This window comes from Eumetopias jubatus, unplaced genomic scaffold, assembly GCF_037043125.1.
Source record: "Eumetopias jubatus isolate StellerSeaLion01/CBP00866 unplaced genomic scaffold, mEumJub1_p1.0 scaffold_9, whole genome shotgun sequence".
Taxonomy (NCBI): Eukaryota; Metazoa; Chordata; class Mammalia; order Carnivora; family Otariidae; genus Eumetopias; species Eumetopias jubatus.
Genome location: NW_028274815.1, coordinates 35,110,223 through 35,132,996, shown reverse-complemented (window position 1 = coordinate 35,132,996; position 22,774 = coordinate 35,110,223). Strand labels below are relative to the sequence as shown.

Sequence of the window (22,774 nt, the reverse complement as noted above, 5' to 3'; positions counted from 1 at the left end):
GACTAACTTATGGGCTCTGAAGAATAATAATATATAGTTCAAAGTTATTTTATTTTTTTTAAAGATGTTATTTATTTATTTGACAGAGAGAGAGATAGCAAGAGAGGGAACACAAACAGGGGGAGTGGGAGAGGAGGGAGAAGCAGGTTTCCCGCCGAGCAGGGAGCCCAATGTAGGGCTTGATCCCAGGACCCTGGGATCATGACCTGAGCCGAAGGCAGACGCTTAACTGACTGAGCCACCCAGGTGCCCCCAAAGTTATTTAAAAATATCACATGGTTAATACTTAAATACATTCCAGTTGTGAAAAATTCAACTATTCATAGATGTTTATGGTAAGAAATGAATTCCCACCTTGGGCGCCTGGGTGGCTCAGTTGGTTAAGCGACTGCCTTCGGCTCAGGTCATGATCCTGGAGTCCCGGGATCGAGTCCCACATCAGGCTCCCTGCTCAGCAGGGAGTCTGCTTCTCCCTCTGACCCTCCCCCCTCTCGTGCTCTCTCTCTCTCTCTCTCAAATAAAATCTTTAAAATAAATAAATAAAAGCATCTAAAAAAAAGAAATGAATTCCTACCTTTACAATCCTCTATCTGCCAATCTCCCTCATTCTTTTTTTTTTTTAAGATTTTATTTATTTATTTAACTGACAGAGAGAGAGAGGGAGAGACAGTGAGAGAGGGAACACAAGCAGGGGGTAGTGGGAGAGGGAGAAACAGACCTCCCACCGAGCAGGGAGCCCAATGCAGAGCTCGATCCCAGGATCCTGGGATCATGACCTGAGCCAAAGGCAGACGCTTAACCGACTGAGCCACTCAGGCGCCCCAATCTCCCTCATTTTCTTAGGATAACCACTGTTAATTATTTGATAACTTGGCCCCATTCCTGGGTACATTTGTACCTATAAAAATGACTTGGGGGTGCCTGGGTGGCTCAGTTGGTTAAGCGACTGCCTTCGGCTCAGGTCATGATCCTGGAGTCCTGGGATCGAGTCCCACATCAGGCTCCCTGCTCAGCAGGGAGTCTGCTTCTCCCTCTGACCCTCTTTCCTCTTGTGCTCTCTATCTCTCATTCTCTCTCTCTCAAATAAATAAAATCTTTAAAAAAAATGACTTGGTATATTTAAAGTACCAACTTCTAGTCATTTTAATAAATGGTATCCATGATCATTGCCATCAAATAAACTTTCATCTTTGTCACCTGCTGCCTCCATTAGGCTTTTTTTTTAAAAAAGCTTAAGTGTAGCGGCTTTCATGTCTCCAAATTTACCCAATACTTTCCTGCCTTTGCTTGTACTGGTCTTACCATGACAAATTAAATTGCCACTTTTTTTTTTAAGAGATTTTATTCATTTATTTGACAGAGAGAGAGAGCATTTCAAGGGGAGCATCAGGCAGAGGGAGAGGGAGAAGCAGACTCCCCGCTGAGCAGGGAGCCTGATGTGGGGCTCGATCCCAGGACCTTGGAATCATGAACTGAGCCAAAGGCAGATGTCCAACTGACTGAAACATCCAGGCGCCCCTAAATTGCCACTTTTTCAAAGAAGCTTTCCATAATCTCTTGGGTGACGGAAAACTTACCTTTTCCTAAACTTCATGCATGTTGATTACAGCATTTATCACTTTCTACGTTTTATATTTGAGTGTATAGGGTAGGTTGTTGTTGGAGAGGGGATGTCTTACCTTTTCACTAAGTTTTAAATTTGGGGGGGGCTAAGTTATAGTCTTTCTCCTCCTCCTCTTTTCCCATTAACCAGTTTTTAAAGGATATGATAAAGGATACAAAACAACAGCCAGATGAAGAAATACATAGGGCAAGGTATCGAGAAAGGGTGTGGAGCTTCCATGCCCTCCTCAGGTGCACCATTCTCCCCAGATCTCCATGTGTTCACAAACCAGAGGCTTGAAGCTTGAAATTGTATCTTTTTTTTTTTTTTAAGTAACATCTGTGCCCAACGTGGGGCTTGAACTCATGACCCTGAGGTCAAGAGTCATATACTTTACTGACTGAGCCAGCCAGGCATCCCCAAAATTGTATCTTTTAAAAAAGACTTTTTATTTTGAAATAAGTTTATACTCACAAGAGGTTGCAGAAATAGTGTAGAGAGTTCCAGTGTACCCTTCATTTGGCTTCCTCCAGTGATAACATCTTACATAACTATAGTTAAATGCTATCTGTAATTCATCTTTCTAGGCGTCTCTGTGGCTCTGTAGAGTCTGGTATACAGTAGGTACTCCTTAGTCTTACTGCATGATGAATGAATTAATGTACTCCATGGGCTTAGAACCACAGCCAAGTAATAGATTGTCATCCCATATTACTCCAGGACATTGGCTTGCCCTGGCTAGTACCGACCTGTCTCAGGAGACTCAGACCAAAGCCATGGACATTTCCTGACTCTCTTCATGAGCATTTAGTTGACCCACCAGGCAGGGAGGACGAGAAAGGGTTCTTTTTTTTTTTTTAAAGATTTTATTTATTTATTGGACAGAGAGAGACAGCGAGAGCAGGAACACAAGCAGGGGGAGTGGGAGAGGGAGAAGCAGGCTTCCTGCTGAGCAGGGAGCCCGATGTGGGACTCGATCCCAGGACCCTGGGATCATGACCTGAGCCAAAGGCAGACGCTTAACGACTGAGCCACCCAGGCGCCCTGACGAGAAAGGGTTCTAGAACTTATTTCAAAATAATACCTGAGGAGGGATATGGATGTGTGTGTGTGTGTGTGTGTGTGTATGGAGGAATTAGCTATGAGCTGATGGTTGATGGGACTGGATATTTGGGGGTTCATAATTCCATTCTGTCTTCTTTTGCATATTGAATGGGTCTCAATTCTTCATCTCGAAAGTTACACACACACACACACACACACAAACTGCCACATTGCCAGAGCATTATAACCATTTCTTAGGTTTTAGAATCCATCTCTATGGGGCACCTGGGTGGCTCAGATGGTTAAGCATCTGCCTTCGGCTTGGGTCATGATCCCAGGGTCCTGGGATCGAGCCCCGCATCGGGCTCCTGGCTCGGCAGGGAGCCTGCTTCTCTTTCTCCCTCTGCCTCTCTCCCTGCTCGTGCTCTCTCTCTCTCTCTCTCTCTCTCTGTATCTCTGTGTCTCAAATGAATAAATAAAATCTTAAAAAAAAAAGAATCCATCTCTATTAAGTCACACTAGCAAGACAGATTTCCTAGCAAGAAACATACTACCTCAGGTTCTACCACATTGCATTCATGTATTTGGGTTGAAAATGAAACTGATTATTATGCCTAAAGGAGAAGGGAAGGGTTATGGAAACACTCTGAAGTTTGATGGAGATTTACATAGGATGAGTCGCCCCCTGTCCTAGCAGAGCAGGTGGTATGGTCCTTGGATGTACAGTCAAGATCTTGGTTGTTCCTTTGTAGAAGGTCACTGGTCCCTCTTTATCTATAGAGAGAGAATGTGGATTTGGTGCCTGTACTGCTAAAACAGGACAGAGAGATGACAGAGAGAAGTGGTGCCGTGCAGTTAGGAGGTGGAGCCCCGTTTTACTCAGGCAGGGAGAGAACCACATGCTCCTGTTTGCTACTCGGGGAGTAAGTGGTCGGTGGGGGGATAGACCTGGCAGAATTACAGCAGCCCCTTAAAAACTCCAAGTAGGGAGCCCAGTCTTGCATAGCCAATCCTCAACTCCAGGTGGCCTTTCTGTTTATCACTGTCCTTCTCCTGCCAGTGTTCTAAAGAAATGGCCATCCAAACACAGGCATGAGTAACACAGAGTATCAAGGGGGAACATAAAATAACAAGTACAGGGGCCCCTGGGCGGCTCAGTCGGTGAAGCGTCTGCCTTCAGCTCAGGTCATGATCCCAGGGAGCTGGGATCGAGCCCTGCATTGGGCTCCCCACTCAGTGTGAAGCATGCTTCTCCCTCATTCTCCCTCTATGCTCTCTCTCTTTCTCTCTCATATAAATAAATAAGTCTTAAAAAATAAAATAACAAGTATACATTGATTACAGCAATAAGGAAATACATGAATCCCAGCCAAGATTCAGTGTAGTACATAACCAATGAGTATGTATTATCAGTCTGCCATTTGTGAGCCGTGGGGCATGAGCAAATGACTTGTCTTTACTTCATTTTCCTCTGTCATAAGTGGTGAAAATAAAAAACCTATTGCATTTCGTTGTGCGAATTAAATTAATACATGTGAATTTAGAGAAAGATGCTTGGTACTTGAGTGGGTACAGAATCTATTTGTATTTATTCTCATTATTGATCTAGGTTGGAAGATAAAAAGATGTGAATGATACAGATTTTTTTTTTGAAGGTAATTAAAGTGCACAAGAAAAATCAAGATTTGTTATTAAAATTCTGCTATTTTCCCCATTCAACTTACTATTATGGAGAAAACTCTTGTAAGGACATAAAAGACACTCTAGGTAATGTGGTGACATTGACGGGCAGTGTGTTGGAAATTTTTATTGCACCGTGTTATTCTTACACTGTATGTGCCTGTTAGAAATGTGATTGGAAAAAAAAAAAAGAAATGTGATTGGAAATGCCTTGTACATTTAGGCCTGAAAGCCTGGGGTAGGAAGCGTGTGACTTTTCCTTTTGTGGCATTCCTGGGGTCGTGCTGGTCGATTCAAGCTGCTGACAACTCCATCATGGTGATTGCTCTTCTATTTGGGCATGCTTTATATTTTTTCTTAAATTTGTTATTAAATTGGGCAGATAATATACGCTTATGGTAAAGCATTTAACGGTACAAAAGGGAATGAAGTAAAAAGTGAGTTTCCGTCCTGTATCAGGTTCCTAAGTTCCCTCCCTAGAGGCAGCAACCGGTGTTAATGGTTTCTTGAGTGTTCTTCCAGAACATGTGTGTGCACACACACACACATTCACACAATCATAGCATAATTTATGTACTGCTCTGCACCTGTACATCTTGAAGAATGTTTCACATCAAAACACAGTAATACACTTTATTCCTTTTCTTACCCACATAGTATAAGGTAGAGTCATAAAGTTGCCAATATCAATTTCATATGATTCAACCTAATAACTTTGAGAAATATATTTATATAATCAATCTCCTATGCATAGACGTTTCTCTATCTTTTTTTATCCTTGCGTATTACAAGCAGTGGATCTCGTACAGTTCTTGTGTGAATATGAGGGTAAGTGTGTGGGATAAACTCTTGCAGTGGATGGCTGGGTCTCATGTGCTGTATTAAGCTTGATATATCCTGCCAATTGCTCTCTTAAATGGCTTTACCAATTTATGCTGCAGCCAGCAGTGTATAAGAATACAGGCAGAATTCTTGAAAGAAGAAAGAACGGAAGGCTAGAGCATTCATCCTTGCCTTCTCCTTCTACTCAGGAAGGCACTGAACTGATCTCCTTTTGAGTGTGAAGGGAGGACTGTGAGGCCAGAGATGGTTTGTAACAATAATTGTAGTCACAATTTGCTAAGAACTTACTATTATTTTTTTCACTTACTATTATTTTATATTATTTCATTTAATTCTTATGACAGCCTAAGAGATAAGTTCTATTATTGTCACCATTTAACCGATGAAGAAAATTCAGGAGGAGAGATTAAATAGCTTATCCAAAGTTCCGTAGTGAGTTACTAGTGGAAAGGGGTGGCCTGCCTCAAGATCCTGCTATCTTCCTCCCTGTGCTGTATAGTTTCATGTATAAAAGAAGAACATAGTATTTTTATTTTGGGTAAAAAATGACCAAAGTCTATTATCTTTACACACACACACACATTTGTCTTTAAGGAACTTATATCTCCTCTTTCCCCACCAAAACAATAAGGTTGATTTTTAAAATCCTTTTCCAATTTAAAGATAATTTGAAGCTATTATGTCAAAAATATACCTGTACTTCCATGTTTGTTGCAGCATTATTTACAATAGCCAAGACTTGGAAACCATGTAAGTGTCCATTGACAGATGAGTGAATGACAATGTGGTGCGTATATAATGGAATATTATTCATCCATATAAAGAAGGAACTCTTGCCATTTATGGCAATATGAATGGACCTTGAGGGCATTTTGCTAAGTGAAATAGGTCAGACAAAGAAAGATAAATACTGTATAATCTTACTTACAAGTGGAATCTAAAAAGAACCAAACTCAAAGATAGAGAGAACAGTTGCCAGAGGAGGGCCTTAGGGATGGGAGAAATGTGGGTGAAGGTGTCAAAAGGTACAGACTTCCAGTCACAAGGTCAATAGTTCTGTGGGGATGTAATGTACCGCATGGTGATTATAGCCAACCATACTGTATTGTATATTTGAAAGTTGCTGTTAAATAGATCTTAAAAGTTCTCATCACAAGGAAAAATATTTGTAACTATGTGAAGTGATGGGGGCGCCTGGGTGGCTCAGTCAGTTGAGTGGCTGCCTTCGGCTCAGGTCACGATCCCGGGGTCCTGGGATCAAGCCCCACGTCGGGCTCCCTGCTCAGCAGGGAACCTGCTTCTCTCTCTCTCTCCCTCTGCCTGCCTCTTTGCCTACTTGTGCTATCAAAAAAATAAATAAAATCTTTAAAAAAAAAAAAACTATGTGAAGTGATGAATGTTAACTAAACTTATTGTGGCAATAACAGTATATACATATATCAAATCATTGTGTTGTATATCTAAAACTAATACAATGTTATATATCAATCACATCACAATAAAACTGGAAGAAATAGAAAACAAATTTCATTTTTATTTATTTATTTATTATTTATTTATTTTAGAGATTTTATTTATTCATTAGAGGGAGTGAGAGAGAGCACACAAGCCGGGGGAGAGGCAGAGGGAGAGGGAGAAGCAGACTCCCCCTCTGAGCTGGGAGCCCGACGTGGGGCTCGATCCCAGGACCTGGAGATCATGACATGAGTTGAAGGCAGACACTTAACCATCTTAGCCACCCAGGCGCCCCTAGAAAACAAATTTTAAAGATAATTTAATAGGAATAGTTATTGGGATTTGAATTAATATAGCATTTTATGTCATATTCTTTTTCATTTCATTTTATTTTATTATTATTTTTTAAAAAATTTTGGAGAGGAAGGGGGGTGGGAAAGGGCAGACGGAGTGGGAGAGAGAATTTTAAGCAGGCTCCAGGCCCAGTGCAGAGCCCCTTGTGGGGCTCGATCTCATGACCCTGAGATCATGACCTCAGTCGAAATCAAGAGTCGGACCCTTAACTGACTGAGCCACCTAGGTGCCCCTATGCCATATTCTTTTTTTTTTTAATATTTTATTTATTTATTTGACAGAGAGAGAGATAGCGAGAGCAGGAACACAAGCAGGGGGAGTGGGAGAGGGAGAAGCAGGCTTCCTGCAGAGCAGGGAGCCTGATGCGGGGCTCGATCCCAGGACCCTGGGATCATGACCTCAGCCGAAGGCAGACACTTAACGACTGAGCCACCCAGGCGCCCCATGCCATATTCCTATACATTGTGATATACTTATTTTTAATATAGTTTTGTTATAATTACATATATGTGTGTATATATATACACATATATGTACAAATGTGTTTACATGTATAAAATTTATAACATGCATGGAATAACTATTTCAGATGGTTTTCTGTTCTGTTGTATGTTTGCGTAGTTCATTTAGCTTCATCAGATCAACTATCTGGTAAAAATATTCAGTCTTTGACTGTTTTTATATTTATATTTCTTAATTGTCCCTGTTGTATCAAATTTTTTTTTTAAAGATTTTATTTATTTATTTGACAGAGAGAGGGAGAGAGACAGCGAGAGAGGGAACACACACAGGGGGTTTTAAGATTTATTGTAGAGAGAGAGCACATGAGTGGGAGGGGCAGAAGGAGCAGGAGAGAGAATCTCAAGCAGACCCCGCCCTAAGCGTGGAGCCCAACCTAAGGCTGGATTCCCAGACCCAGAGATCATGACCTGAGCCAAAACCAAGAGTCAGGTGTTCAACCAACTGTGCCACGCAGGAACCCCCCCCATTTTAACCATTTTTAAGGGTACACTTCAGTAACATTATAGGTATATTCACATCGTTATGAATGGATCTCCAGAACATTTTCATCCTGAGAATCTGTAACTATCTGCCTATTAAAAAACAACTCCTCTTTCTCCTCCCCTGCTAGCCCCTGGTAACCACCATTCTACTTTTCATTTCTATGAATTTGACTACTTTAGATTATTTCACTTAGCATAATGTACTCAAGGTTCATCTGTTTTGTAGCATGTGACAGATTTCCTTCCTTTGTAAGGCTCCATTGTATGTATATACCACATTTGTTTATCCATTCATTGTTGATGGACCTTTGGGTTGCTTCCATCTCTTGGCTGTTATGAATAGTGCTGCTATGAACACAGATGTGCAAATATCGCTTCTAGACCCTGCTTTCAATTCTTTGGATATGTACCCTGAAACAAGATTGCTGGATCATATGGTAGTTCTATTTTTAATTTTTTTGAGGAGCCCCCCCCAATGATTTCCTTTAGTGACTGCACCATTTTGTAATCCCACCAACAGTGACCAAAGGGTCCAATTTCACCATACCTCCACCAACACTTGTTATTTATTTATTTATTTTTAATAGTAGTCATCCTAATGGGTGTGAGGATACATCCTCATGGTTTTGATTTGCATTTCTCAGATGATTAGTGATGTTGAGCATCTTTTCATATGCTTGTTGGCCATTATATATCATTTTTGAGAAATGTTTATCGAACCCTTTGCTAATTTTTTAATTAGGTTATTTGATTTTTTTTTGTTGAGTTTTAGGAATTCTTCATATATCTTGGATGTTGACCCTTTATCAGATATATGATTTGCATATAACTTCCCCCTTTCTATAGATTGCCTTTTTTGATTAAAAAAACATAAAAAAATTTTAAAAGATTTATTTATTTATTGTAGAGAGAGAGAGAACGCACGAGTGGGAAGGGCAGGAGAGGAGAGAGAATCTCAAGCAGACACTGCATTAAGTATGCAGTGATTTAAAGATTTATTTAGGGGTGTCTGGGTGGCTCAATCTGTTGAGCATCTGCCTTCAGCTCAGGTCATGGTCCCAGGGTCCTGGGATTGAGTCCCACATCAGGCTCCTTGCTCAGCAGGGAGCCTGCTTCTCCCTCTGCCTGTCACTCCCCATTTGTGTGCGCGCACTCTCTCTCTCTCTCTCTCTCTGACAAATAAATAAAAGTAAATAAAAATCTTAAAAAAAAAAGAAACGTCATTAAAAAAATATTTATTTATTTGAGAGACAGAGAGCGCGAGAGCGCGGTGGGTTGGGTGGTGGGGAGGAGCAGAGGGAGAAAGAAACCCAAGCAGATTCTGAGCTTAGGGCGGAGTCCATTGTGCGGTTCAATCTCACAACTCTGAGATCAGACCTGAGTGGAGACGAAGAGTTGGTGGATCAACAAAGTGGGCCACCCAGGCGCCCCTGTAGATTGCCTTTTAATTCTGCTCAGAGATTGAATCCTTTGACACACAAAAGTGTTTGAGTTTGATGTAGTCCCATTTGTCTATTTTTGCTTTTGGGGTCATACCAAGAAATCACTGCCAAGTCCAATGTCATGAAGTTTTTTCCCTGTTTTCTTCAAGGAGTTTTATAGTTTGAGGTCTGTAATCCATTTGAGTTAATTTTTGTATAAGGTTTCAGAAAAGGGTCCAACTGAATTTGATACCCTTTTGGATAGTGTGCTTCGGTAATCCCTTGAAGGTCCCGGAAGAACCTAAAAGCTTCTTGTGGCTGTGGAGTGGCTATCCCAGGCCCTTGAGTTCTTTCAAAGTCATTTACATTGTACTGGACAAACATCTGTGGGCACTTGCTAAGTGTCTGATGGGTCTGGGAAATGAGAGAAGGTAACAAAAATAAGGTGGGGAACTCTCTGGGGTGATGTGAATGCTGTATATCTTGATAGGAGTTTGGATGATAGAGGTTATGGCTTTATCAAAAACTCAGTGAATGCACACTTAAGGTTTGTGTATTTCATTGCATGTAAAGTTTACATCAAAAGAAAAAAATGAAAAAAATATTTAACTCTAGTTAAAGATATGCACTTCGAAGTTTTTAGAAGCAAGTGCACTTTGTTCTTAAAAAAGAAAGATATATTGGGGCGCCTGGGTGGTTCAGTCCGTTAAGCATCTGACTCTTGGTTTTGGCTCAGGTCATGATTTCAGGGTTGCGGGATCGAGCCCTGCGTTGGACTCCATGCTCTGCCCTTCCCCCCACTTGCACATGTGCACACGCGTGCTCTCTCTCTCTACAATAAATAAATAAATAAATAAATAAATAAATAAATAAATAAATAAAATCTTAAAAAAAAGAAAAAATGAAACAAATATTGAACTCTAGTTAATGATATGCACTTTGAAGTTCTTAGAGGGAAGTGCACTTCCCTCTTTAAAAAAAAAGATTAATAGATGGGTAGATAGGTGAATAGGTGATAAACAAGTATAAAATATAAATGTAAATGAATTTGGGGCGCCTGGGTGGCTCAGTTGGTTAAGTGATGGCCTTTGGCTCAGGTCATGATCCTGGAGTCCCAAGATCAAGTCCCGCATCGGGCTCCCTGCTTAGCAGGGAGTCTGCTTCTCTCTCTGACCCTCACCCCTCTCATTCTCTCTCTTATTCTCTCTCTCTCTCAAAAATAAATTAAAAAAAATTTAAAAAAATGTAAATGAATTTGCTCCATGTTTGAAATTTTTCATAATAAAATGTTGATGGAAAAAGATGAGAAGATAGTACACGGGGAGACTTACTTTTACCTCACACACCGTAGTTACTGGCCTTGTATGTTTTGTCTAGCCTTTGTCCGGGTGGGAGGGTGAGGGGTAGAACTGTTTAGTACTAAAGGCATCTGCTCCCCCTTTGGAGCCTCTGGAAACCTCTGAGTCATTCCCAGATGTGCTTTCTATCATGAGGGATCCGTCGAGTGACCCATGGTAGCCAGCAATTGTGGTACCTACAGGAAGGAGCACATTTTACGGCATACCTCAGTGTACAATTATATGTAACCGAAACAAAAATTTCATCAAGCTATACTCTGCACTCTGATATTTTCTATTCCAATTTCTGAAACAAATGTCAATTTTGATCCATTAATGGGTTAAGAACTGACAGTTGAAAAAATGCTGCTCTAACACATAAACCATGGAGACCAAAAGATTGACATCTATCACTTCACATTCACAGCGAACATTGCCATAAAAACCTTTAGCGTTTTCAGATATTCCGTAGAACTTCAAAGCCCAAGAGACCCAGGTTTCGTTACACGTGCCACCGCAATCTCTCAGTTGTGTGACCTTGGCAAAGATGTTTAACTTCCTAACCTCAGTTCCATCATCTGGAAAATGGGGCTATCAGGGGAAATACACACTTCATAGAGTCCTAGAAAAGGACTACATGAAGTGATATCTGTAAAATGCTTCACACAGTGCCCAATGTAAAGGCTTCAAGAAGTGGTAACTATTTTTATTAGCCATGAATTCGTAGGCTTCTGTGTTTGGGCCTCGAAAGAAATCAGAATGGGCTTCCAAGAAATATGGTGTCCCTCGGTATCTTTTTTTTTTTTTAAGATTTTATTTATTTATTTGACAGAGAGAGACACAGCAAGAGAGGGAACACAAGCAGGGGGAGTGGGAGAGGGAGAAACAGTCCTCCCACAGGGCAGGGAGCCCGATGCGGAGCTCAATCCCAGGACCCTGGGATCATGACCTGAGCCGAAGGCAGACGCTTAACGATGGAGCCACCCAGGTGCCCGCCCTCAGTATCTTCTTTCCTTCTCTTTTCCTGTTTGTTTGTTAGAAGTAACCTTGGGGAGTACCCGACTGTTGGCTATAACCCTGAGTAAAACAGTACTCAGTTTTCTAGCAGTAGGTGGTGGTGGCTTTGGCGAGAATGCCATTTGGAAACCTAGGGCGTTTTGGCAACCCTCATTGTGTTTGTTGTCGGTGACTGCCTTGGCATAGTCCTAGGTGAAAGAGGGATGCCTGGGGTGTCTCACTGATTCATCCCTTTGGCATGGAATTCTGGATAAACTGCATCTGACTTGGGGAGGGGGGAGGGGGGTGGGCAGGAAGAGCCCAGAGGGCCTCATTACAGAGGTGTTTACCTCTTTGAAATTCCCTTACTGAGGGATTATTTGGATTTCCTCCTTTTTAATCTGAACAATTTTGGCTGCTGGTGGAAATAATTAGAACATGTTCTGGTATTTTTGGCACCATTAGAATTTTTGCTCTTCTTAATTGAATAGAATCTTTGGGTTTTATTGCTGGGAGAGCCCTTACAGGATCAGTGTGAGCGCGCGCCCAGCAGGCCGCCCGGCAGGCCCCTTTGAGCAGGCGCGGCAGCAGGCCTTGGGCATCGCTTGGCTATGGGGGCGCTCTCTCCAGGCCGGCTGGGGAGGGGAGACAGCACTCTAGCTGGAGAGGCGGTGCACTTTAACCACAGCCAACCTAAGAAAGTAAGGACCATCACTACTGTGTGCTGTTGCAATCCCTTCGGAGTGTGCATCGTACTGCTTACCATATAGACCCGTTTATTACTAGGATAGCGTCCAATTTAGAGATCTCGGTAGCTTAATGCAACAAAGATGTATTTGTTGCTCACATATCTTGTCCAATCTGAGTCAGGGTGGGGAATGTCTGTCTCTCCGTACGGACACACAAGGGCTTGGGCTGGTAGGGGCCCCAACCATCTTGTAGCCGTCTAGGACACCTGCCTTCCAGGTTGTCATGACAGGGAAGAGAATTAGCACTCACCCTTCTGTGCTTTTGCCCAGAAGTGATAGAGTCATTTTGCTCATGGCTCATTGGTCTAAACTGGTCATATGACCCTGCCTGCCTGCAGGGGGGCTGGAAATATGGGGGGAACCTATGGAATAGTTGATAAACATTACCAAGGAGAAGTCATATGTGGTATTCTATTTGCTAAAACTATATATTGGGGAAAAAATGCATCTTCCTATTCTCTAGAACTACCAAGTTTCTTTACCTGCCCACTTTCCTAAGCCTCCAGATTCAAAGAGGCCATCATGGCAGCCACTTTTACTGATGGCCTGGTGGGGACAGGGCAGCTGTGGCCAACCACAGGGTAATGGCATTCATGAGCAGAGCAGCAGATAATACAGTAGAGAAATAGTGGGGGCAGCCATGGCTTCGTGATGACTTGGTGTGGTTACTTTGTGTGGTAGGCTGAAAAACACTCCCCCTTTTGCCCCAAACATATCAGGTCCTAATCCCTGGAACCAGCAGGTGTTACTTATATGGCAGAAGGGGTTTTACAGATATGATTAAATTAAGGATCTTGAGATGAGGGGGTTATCCTGGCTTAGCCCAGTGGGCCCTAAATGCTATCACATGTATCTTCATAAGAAGGAAGCAGAGGAATCTGACACTGTGACAGATGAGGAGGCAGAGACTGGAGTGATAGAGCGACAAGCCAAAGAATGCCCACAGCCCCCAGAAACTGGAAGAGGCAAGGAGTGGATTCTCCCCTAGAGCCTCTGAAGGGATTGTGGCCCAGGAACTGGGGAACAGGGCAAGAGTGAGAATTTTCTTTCTGTACTCTCTTTTTTCATCTTTTAAATTTAAACCATGTGAATGTACTGCCTATTCAGTAAATAAAATTAATCTTTACAACCCTGCCAACCCTATAGTAGGGGAACATAGTTCAATTTATTTATTCAAGGCTTTATTTATATCAAGGCTTCCAAAACCGTGTGCTGAGATTTAATTTCCTCAGCCTTGGGGAGTACAGGCAAGGGCCAGGGGAGCTAGAGCCCCCCGGGTTGGTGTCTTTGACTTCAAGAATACTACCCCTTGCTGCCAGTGTGCTATGTAAATATTGTTATTTCCAACACGTGCAGTGATGTGGAAAGGTTGGTCAATACAGCTCTAGGTGAAATGTGGCCTTATATTTTAAAATACATGTCACATAAAAAGAGCTATGGAAAACAAACCAACCAACCAGTTGGGCCCTTGGGGAACAATCTAGTGATCATTTCACTCCAGTGCAGGAGCCCTCAGCCTTTTTTCCATGGTGACCCTTGCAATGAGGATGGTCATGACCTGGCGCTGTCCCAGTGAGGCTACTGGCGCTCCTGCCAAACCCCCAAATTAGCTCAGCTTCCGTGTTTCCCACAGGAGCCTGCAGGAAAAGAAAGCAATGTAACATGTTAGGAAATGATCTTGAGTTCACTCTTATTTACCAAGAACTAAATCACTGAAAACTTGGGTATGTCCACTGTCTGTAAGAACTGTCACTGACATCACAGTGGGGACCGCTGTCCTCACAGTGTAAATAACACTTCATATTGTGGCTAGCTGCATGGAAGGTCATTTTAAAACACCAAGTAAGAGATCAATTTTCTAAAAGATTAGTGGCAGGCAAAAAAAAAGAAAAAACCTTAGTGGTATTCATGCAGTATATAAATAGAAACTTGATCAATTCAATTTTCATTTGAACTGTAATCTTTGTAGTTCTGTTGTGTCCTGGTGGGTCTGATGATGTTGGTAATGCTGTCTGTTCTTTATGTTTTCTGGAAAAAGTAACTGAAGTCGTTTGTCGGTGTAGTACTATCTGAAGATATCTAAGAGCTATTAAAATGCTTAAAAATAAAATGATCAATTCTTCTTTTGTTCTCTTGACAGGATAATTGAAGCTATCTGCATAGGTTGGTTCACTGCAGAGTGCATCGTGAGGTTCATCGTCTCCAAAAACAAGTGTGAGTTTGTCAAGAGACCCCTGAACATCATTGATTTACTGGCAATCACACCGTATTACATCTCCGTGTTAATGACAGTGTTTACAGGCGAGAACTCTCAACTCCAGAGGGCTGGAGTCACCTTGAGGGTGCTTAGAATGATGAGGATTTTTTGGGTGATTAAACTTGCCCGTCACTTCATTGGTCTCCAGACACTTGGTTTGACTCTCAAACGATGTTACCGAGAGATGGTTATGTTACTCGTCTTCATTTGTGTTGCCATGGCAATCTTTAGTGCACTTTCTCAGCTTCTTGAACATGGGTTGGACCTGGAAACATCCAACAAGGACTTCGCCAGCATCCCTGCTGCCTGCTGGTGGGTGATTATCTCTATGACTACAGTTGGCTATGGAGATATGTATCCTATCACCATGCCTGGAAGAATTCTTGGAGGAGTTTGTGTTGTCAGTGGGATTGTTCTCTTGGCGTTACCTATCACTTTTATCTACCATAGCTTTGTGCAGTGTTATCATGAGCTCAAGTTTAGGTCAGCTAGATATAGTAGAAGCGTCTCTGCTGAGTTCCTCAATTAACGCATTGCAAATCGATTCTTACATACAGTTTGGCAGAAAGAGTTGACGCTACTTCCTATTCATTATGCAGTTCTTGCTGGGTGAGCACTACAGTGGTACTGTCATCATGTTGGTAGGGTAAAAATTATCCTTTCCAGCTGAAGGGATGAAAAAATTTCCTTATAATGGAGTAAATAGGATTGAGACTTCAAAGGAAAAGTAATAACTCCTAGAATAAATTTTAGGATCTTATTTTATTTAGGCTTGTCTCCTCCTTGCCTTGAACAATTACACTTTTTGTGTTTGTTTTAAAGTATATTATTTGAACATTTTAAAACTGAAGGTACTATTTTCCAAATGTTTTTCCATCTTATGAATTCAGAAGAAGCTTGGAAGTTACAGTGTTTTTTGTTGGAGAGTAACATTTTCATTTCTAAATGTTTTATAATCTCTCATATCAATGTCAGAAGTATCCTGGAAACATATGTCACACGCAGGAACTGTTTAACAAATACTTTAAAAATTTTGGCCAAATTTTAAACTGTATAATGGAGCTAGATACAAGCAAGGATAGTATTTGAAAAACTTTTCCAGCACGTTTCTCAATTCCCGGATTTATTTTTGTTTCTATTATTCACTTTATCATACAGCTTCATGGAAGCTTGAGCATGTTTTCTTTTTTCCATTTTGGTTTTCTTTTATCTCTTTACTGAAATGACTCAACAGAGTATTTCAGAATAAGGAGAGCTTGTATTGTTTAGCATTTTATTGGAGTTCATTTTACTTGAATTCATTGCTGTTACTAGGTGATAATTGTCCTAACATTCAGATGTCCAAACAAGAATATTTCCAACATAAAAATGATAATAGAGATAGTTTGATATTACAACCCATATTTATCTTCTTCTGCTCTTAATTTTTTTCCGTGGGTTTAATAAGACTTACCAGATGAAAGGATGTTTACATAGCCTTTTTATACCAAAGTCATACTTAGATGTTGTCACTGGATTATCATAAAAAGAGAAATTAAATATTTCCTTACTCTTGGTTGCTATGTAGCTAAGCCAATTTTAAGCCAGCTAAAAACAATGAATATATAATTGTTTGATCTGAGCTTCATCATTTTGAATTGCAGCTACACCAAAACTTCTTATATCAATGTTGAACAATATGCCACATTAATCTGGGTAGATTATTAGGACTAGATAATATAAAACTTATAACTATTTAGTGCTAAATTTTAGCAATATGAATTAAGATTTTCCTTTGTTAACCAGTTGCCATAAAGAAGTCGGTAGACAAACACAAAAAATTAAAGTCATAGATTCACAGATAGTTTAATGTTGTACACTGTAATTTAATGGGAGTGTAGAGGGTGGGTAGAGAAGGGATGGGGCCTGGATATATTTATTGAAGAACAGAAATGTTCCTTTGAAGAATAATAGCCATCATCTAGTTCAGACCTCAGTTAGTACAGGTAGACAATCAGGGTAAGAGAGGATATGACTGTGGAGGAATTAGGGCCAAAACCTGGATCACTAGGAACCTACCTACCTGGCCCAGCAGCTTTCCTTTTTTTTTTTTTTAAGATTATTTATCTGAGAGAGAGAGAGGGAGCACGAGTGTGCGGGGGCTGGGGGCGGGGTTGGGAGGGGCTGAGGGAGAGGGAGAGAGAGAATCTTAAGCAGACTGTGCTGAGCCTGGAGCCTCTCAACCCTGAGATCAGGACCTGAGCCAAAACCAAGAGTCAGAAGCTTAACTGACTCAACCACCCAGGCACCCCACCCAGCAGCTTATTCTCAACACATGTCTGGGGTTTGAGAAAAGCCCCGAGAAGCCACACTTCTTTGCCATTGCCATTGCTGGCGTAATAATAACAAAACTGTTCCTTTTCCGTGATATTTTGGCCATTAAAAGAATCTCACCTCATCTTTTTTACTACTCTACACTGGTATGCTACTTATTATATGCTCAAAATAAATTCTGTTATTTATTGTATATTTATTGTATTTTAATATATTTGAAATAAATGGCATGGATTTATTTTTTCTTACCTGTTTTGATTAGGCTTTACGATTCATGCAAATAATATGCAGATGTTAGCATCCCCATATTACTAATAAAAATATGGTAGCCATCCATTTTGCTGGCACTGGGAAGCCTTCATGGGAATATGTCTTATGTTCCCAAGTAAATTAAAACTATCTCGAGGGCTGAGACCCGCTTTTCTTGCACACACCTTCATATCCCCACAATGTCTGTGACAGATTTGGGCACAGACTATTTTTGACTGATTTAGGGGGAGAAATTTCTGTGTGAAGAGGCAAGGAGAAGCACACAGGCAAATGTATACATGTGGAGCCACACATGTGAACACACAGACTTTGAGGCTGCCCTTAAGTAACAAGAAATCTCTTGTTGGTGATGGCAGACTAAGGACTTCTTTTTTTTTTTTTAAGATTTTATTTATTTGAGAGAGAGAATGAGATAGAGAGAGCATGAGAAGGGGGAGGGTCAGAGGGAGAAGCAGACTCCCTGCTGAGCAGGGAGCCCGATGCGGGACTCGATCCAGGGACTCCAGGATCATGACCTGAGCCAAAGGCAGTCGCTCAACCAACTGAGCCACCCAGGTGCCCCAGACTAAGGACTTCTAATGACTAATTCTAATGACAGCTCTGCTACCCATTTACTAAGAACGATGATGAGAAATGATAGAATAGTTTATTCATGAGTTAAAAAAATATATTGCGGATGTTGTCATTTTCTAGGAACAGAGGCATTTTTCTTACGACTTTCCCTGAATGTTACTGCCTTAAAAAAGTCACTTAGTTGCACTTTCTTTTTTTCTTTTGAAAGAGAGAAAGAGAACGCGAGGTGAGGAGAGGCAGAGGGAGAGGGAGAGAGAATCTTAAGTAGGCTCCACACCCAGTGCAGAGCCCGACACAGGGCTCGATCTCACGACCCTGAGATCATGACCTGAGCCGAAATCAAGAATTGGATGCTTAACTGACTGCCCTAGGACTACTTCTTTAGTTGTGCTTTTAGACATTTCTCATAATTCCATCTTCATGGCACAAACACTTTCATCAGGATCTCTGTGAGTACCAGTGAGTCAGATATTATCCTGTTATTACGATGCCCAATGAGGAAAGAGGAAATTTTGTTCTGATTTTACCACACGTGAGATTGTGACTTAATCTTCCATATAACTTGTCTTGTATCCTCTAAATTGGTGTTTTTTCAGATTAAAGGTATAAATTATAGCATACATTTAAAAGTGAACATACTCTTAAAAACTCAAGGCCTTATTTATCTCTTTCTTTTATGGCTCTATTGTTATTGTGGGTGGCTAGTTGAAACTACCGTTTGCATTTGCTTTGCTTTTGGGTTTTGTAGTTACTTGTAACCACACATTTGTAAGTTCTCCCTTTCTTGAAAAGGTAGAAATATATTCTTTCACAGTGGCTGTCAGTAAATCAAAGTAATATTCTGTTTTTAAATTTTTGTCCAAATGTCCTGCCTAGGTCTCTGGTGACCTCGGAGGCGGGGAAGATGGGGTTACATTGGATATTGGTGTTGGAAGGATTTCCTTCGTTGGCTTGGTATTTTCTTTTTTTTTTTTTAAAGATTTTATTTATTTATTTATTTGACAGAGAGAGAGAGACAGTGAGAGAGGGAACACAAGCAGGGGGAGTGGGAGAGGGAGAAGCAAGCTCTCCGCTGAGCCGGGAGCCGGACGTGGGGCTCAATCCCAGGACCCTGGGATCATGACCTGAGCTGAAGGCAGGCACCTAACGACTGCGCCACCCAGGCGCCCCTGTTGGCTTGGTATTTTCTTTTTTTAAAAAAATATTTTATTTATTTATTCATGAGAGACAGAGGGAGAGAGAGAGGGAGAGAGAGAGAGAGAAGCAGAGGGAGAAGCAGGCTCCCAAGGAGCAGGGAGCCCGATGTGGGACTCAATCCCAGGACCCCGGGATCATGACCTGAGCCGAAGGCAGACGCTTAACCATCTGAACCACCCAGGCGCCCTGGCTTGGTATTTTCTAAAAGCAGCTGATTTTTCTCTCTTTGCTAAAGAAATGAAAAATAAAAAACGAAACCTCCTGGTTATGCTTCACTGTTAAGCTTCTCCAACTCCAAACTTAACCCATAGCTTCACAAAATATTTCCAGAGTTCTCTGATCCTACGAAAGTGTACATTCACTTATGGTGTACAATATACAGTCCAAACAAATATGGTGTAAATATGTCCTAGGGCCATAGTAAGTTAGAACTAAAGGGCCCTGGAGACCTCTGGTCTACTTGCCCCCTTCCTTCGCCCTTTCTCTTGTCCTTATGTCAGCAGCCAGGGAAGTGTGCTTCCCCTGGCTTGTGATTTAGCTCTCATCCCCATTTGCCTGCGACTTTCTTCATTTTTAGCACTGAAAGTCCCCCATCCAGGGAAGTCCCTTCATCTCAGGTGAACTGGGACAGTCGGTCACTGTAGTGTCAGGTTAGGCCCCAGAAACCTGGTTTCCAGACTTTTAGTTCAGTAGTCTTTGACATACTTCTGTTTTAGAACATCAGAAAGCATGAAGGATTTCTTGTTTAAATATTTTCTATGGGGCTTTGGAGCCCTTTCTTATAGGTATAAAGAGCAAATGCTCCTTTTAGACACCCTAGATGTCAGGAAGGATGGCTTGGGACCAGTGTATAGGGAACTCAGACTTCTGGTAAAGGTTTTCAATTGCAGAACTTCATAGTTGCACACCCATTCACATATATACAAATAAGTGCAATTCATAGTTATCATTGCATTATTTAGGGGTACAGATTGAGAAGGGTCATAGCTGAATAAGGAGTAGCATGGGTTGACACTTCCATGGAAATTTTTTTTTTTAAGTAAGCTCTAGGCCCAATGTGGGGCTTGAACTCATGACTCTGAGGTCAAGAGTCGCCTGCTCTACCGACTGAACCAGCAGGGCACCCCTTTCATGGAATGTTCTGTAAAAATTCCATTTCCTTCCAAAGACTTGTGAAAGAAATGTCATCTGCCAGTGTGATTACATTGTCCCGTTCTGTGATTAACTTTTTTTTTTCTTTCAGCAATTCCCCACTTAGGCCTCAACTTCCAGATGTTTCCAGTTTTTTATCAGACACTCCCAATAAGTACTTAAACTTTGGACCATTAGCTTAATTGTCAGTTGATTAATGACTGGAATTTGAAAACCTGCATTAATGCTATAACTTAAACAAGTCAATTTTAAGTAGCTTTGGTGAGAATCCTTTGATTGAACACTCAACTGAGTACAGTGAAAGCAAAATGACATTTAGTGGATGAAAGCCTGAGGGAGTAAATATTTGGATCTCACCTACCAGAACTAAGTAATGCCTTGTCACTTATATCTGAAGAAGTGATCTTGCTTTATTTATGCAACGTTGTATTAGGATTGAAATTAAAATTTCACGTACTTTTGTGTTAGTTTTTCCTCTTCTTAGACATCAATTATTTAATTTGTTTTGAAATAATCCTGTAATTCTGCCCATGACTGAGTAGAGGCCACATACATACAGAATATGTACTATTGTAAGGTGTTTTGTTTTTAAAGAAAGGACACATAAGTAATGACAGGTGTTTTTGCTGTATTAATATAGAATGATTTGTTCAACTTACATATTGCTTTTTAGCTATGCTACAAGCTTGATCTTGCAGCTCTGATGGAATTCCATGCTTTCCTTCTCTACAGCATAGAGGACAGGAGAATTTCACGTTTTGGGGGGAGAGCAGCATTTGAGTTATAAATCCTGAACTCTGATATAAGAGGGTATGTGTGTGTGTGTGTGTGTGTGTGTGTGTGTGTGTATGTGACCATACCTATACATATATTTATTTTGTCTTATTGTTTTAGCCAGAGCCAATATTTTATATGAAACACTTAGAGGTAAAAAGGCAAAATCATGAAATAGATGAAGGCTTAGCTTTCAGATTCAAGTGAAGGGCTGTTTTTGTTTGTAGGACGGAATTGGACAAGTTGCGATTTTTGCTTTGAGATAAACTGCCTAACTTCTTATCTGTATTTTTATTCAGTTTTTCTTATCATTTGGAAGGTTTTAAAATAAATAGTATCAATCATAGTTGTAAATTAGAATAATGGGTCATGATCCCCTTCGTGATAAGATTCATTTTAGAATAATTTAAGGGAAATCACCTTTTATTAACTCTTCCAACCAACTCAGTTGAAAAAGATCAGGTGGAAGTTGAGCAACATATGTATGTGTCTTTTTCTTTTTCTTTTTTTGTTTATGTCTTTTTCTTAAATACATTTTTTTAAAAATTTATGCACCTTTATGTGCTTCCTTGCGAGGCAGAGAGAGATAGGAACACTGCAGCATGCAAGAAATAATTAGGTGCATCCCACTTTTTGTAATAAATAGGTTTCCCAACATTTGTATGGGAAAAAAGTTGGTAAACTTCATCATATTTCACATACACAATAATGGATGTGTACAGGTACTCAGCTAGGGAATCCTTTTAACCTGTGAGTCAACCTTCTTTTGTGTTATTATCCTCTAACATATGTGGTTTTTTTTAAATGAAAGAACATCAATTTTTTTTTTTAGATTTTATTTATTTATTTGACAGAAAGAGACGTAGCGAGAGAGGGAACACAAGCAGGGGGAGTGGGAAGCGGAAGAAGCAGGCTTCCCGCGGATCAGGGAGCCTGATGCGGGGCTCGTTCCTAGGACCCTGGGATCATGACCTGAGCCGAAGGCAGATGCTTTAAGACTGAGCCACCCAGGCGCCCCACATATATGTTTTTTTAGATTTGATTTTTCATGTATATAAGAATGAGGTCTCTTGAGAAGGGCATGCCTGCATAGGAATCAGAATCAGATCAAATTACTGGAAAGCTACCATGTGTGAAATCAGAGTCGAGGAATTACATTTGACTTAACAAGGAGGATTTTTGTCAGCTAATGAAATATGAGGTGGTCCTAACAATGCATATTTTAAAAATTGAGATATAATTCACATAGCATAAAATTGATCATTTCAAAGTGTATGATTCTGTGATTTTTAGTACACTCACAGAGCTATGCAACCATCACCACTCTCTAACTTCAGAACATTTTCATGTACTCCATACTCGTTAGCACCTATCCCCTGGTAACCGCTAATCTACTTTCTGTCTTTATATAGTTTTGCCTATTCTGAACACTTCACATAAATGGAAATGTGGCCCTTTGTAAAGTCTGGCTTCTTTCACTCAGCATAATGTTCTCAGGGTTCATCCATGTTGTAGTGTGAATCAGGCCTTCGGTCGTTTATTGTTAAGCAAGGTTCTTTCCTGTGGGTACACCACATTTTGTTCACCCATTTCTCTGTTGATGAATATGTGGGTTGTTTACATTTTGGGGATGAAATGGACAATGCTGCTGTGAACATTCATGTACAGGTTACTGTGTGAGCATGTTTTCCCCTCCTTCCCATATATACCTAGGAATGGAATTACTGGGTGGTCATGGTGACACTATGTATA

General features: G+C 40.9%; 1 protein-coding gene across 2 annotated transcripts in view; it reads left to right on the top strand.

Annotated features, from left to right (window-relative positions):
* KCNG3 (potassium voltage-gated channel modifier subfamily G member 3) overlaps positions 1-15,272 on the top strand; it is a 44,002-nt gene extending 28,730 nt beyond the window's left edge. For both annotated transcript variants that reach the window (XM_028117179.1, XM_028117178.1), the window contains exon 2: positions 14,627-15,272. In XM_028117179.1, coding sequence (XP_027972980.1) covers positions 14,627-15,272 — 646 coding nt within the window. The remainder of the gene's footprint in view (positions 1-14,626) is intronic.
* The last annotated feature ends 7,502 nt before the right edge of the window (positions 15,273-22,774 follow it).